Genomic DNA, 471 nt, shown 5'->3' on the forward strand with positions numbered 1-471 from the left:
AATGGAATTCAGAAAACAAAAACCAACAAACACTCCAAATCCTTCACGATAAACCCTAAACCCTAAACCCTAACCCCCAAACCCTAAACCCTAAACCCCAAACCCTAAACCCTAAACCCTAAACCCTAAACCCTAAACCCTAGTTTACCAACGACACGGAAGAAGAAGCGAGTAAGAAAGACAGTTTGTTTATAGCAGTAACGAAGCAGCAGAAAGTGGAGAACATCCCTGCACACCAAAACCCTAAACCCTAAACCCTAAACCCTAAACCCTAAACCCTCAAACTCTCCGCCCCAAACCCTAACCCTAAACCCTAAACCCTAAACCCTAAACACTAAACCCTAAACCCTCACCGGCAAAGTCTGTGTAAACAAGACGGAACAAAACCCCTGAAGAGACCTCCAACTCCTTCTGCTTCGTATACCTGCAGCATAACCCTAAACCCTAAACCCTAAACCCTAAACCCTAAAC

General features: G+C 44.6%; 1 protein-coding gene across 1 annotated transcript in view; it reads right to left on the reverse strand.

The window, feature by feature from the left end:
• EMH_0036770 (uncharacterized protein) overlaps window positions 1-471 on the reverse strand; it is a gene marked incomplete at both ends in the record, with an annotated part of 3,654 nt that overhangs the window by 455 nt on the left and 2,728 nt on the right. The window contains 2 exons of the mRNA XM_013495121.1: window positions 149-228; window positions 354-424. Coding sequence (XP_013350575.1) covers window positions 149-228; window positions 354-424 — 151 coding nt within the window. The remainder of the gene's footprint in view (window positions 1-148; window positions 229-353; window positions 425-471) is intronic.

The sequence above is a fragment of the Eimeria mitis genome, genomic scaffold (assembly GCF_000499745.2).
Source record: "Eimeria mitis Houghton genomic scaffold, Emh_scaff1427, whole genome shotgun sequence".
NCBI lineage: Eukaryota > Apicomplexa > Conoidasida > Eucoccidiorida > Eimeriidae > Eimeria > Eimeria mitis.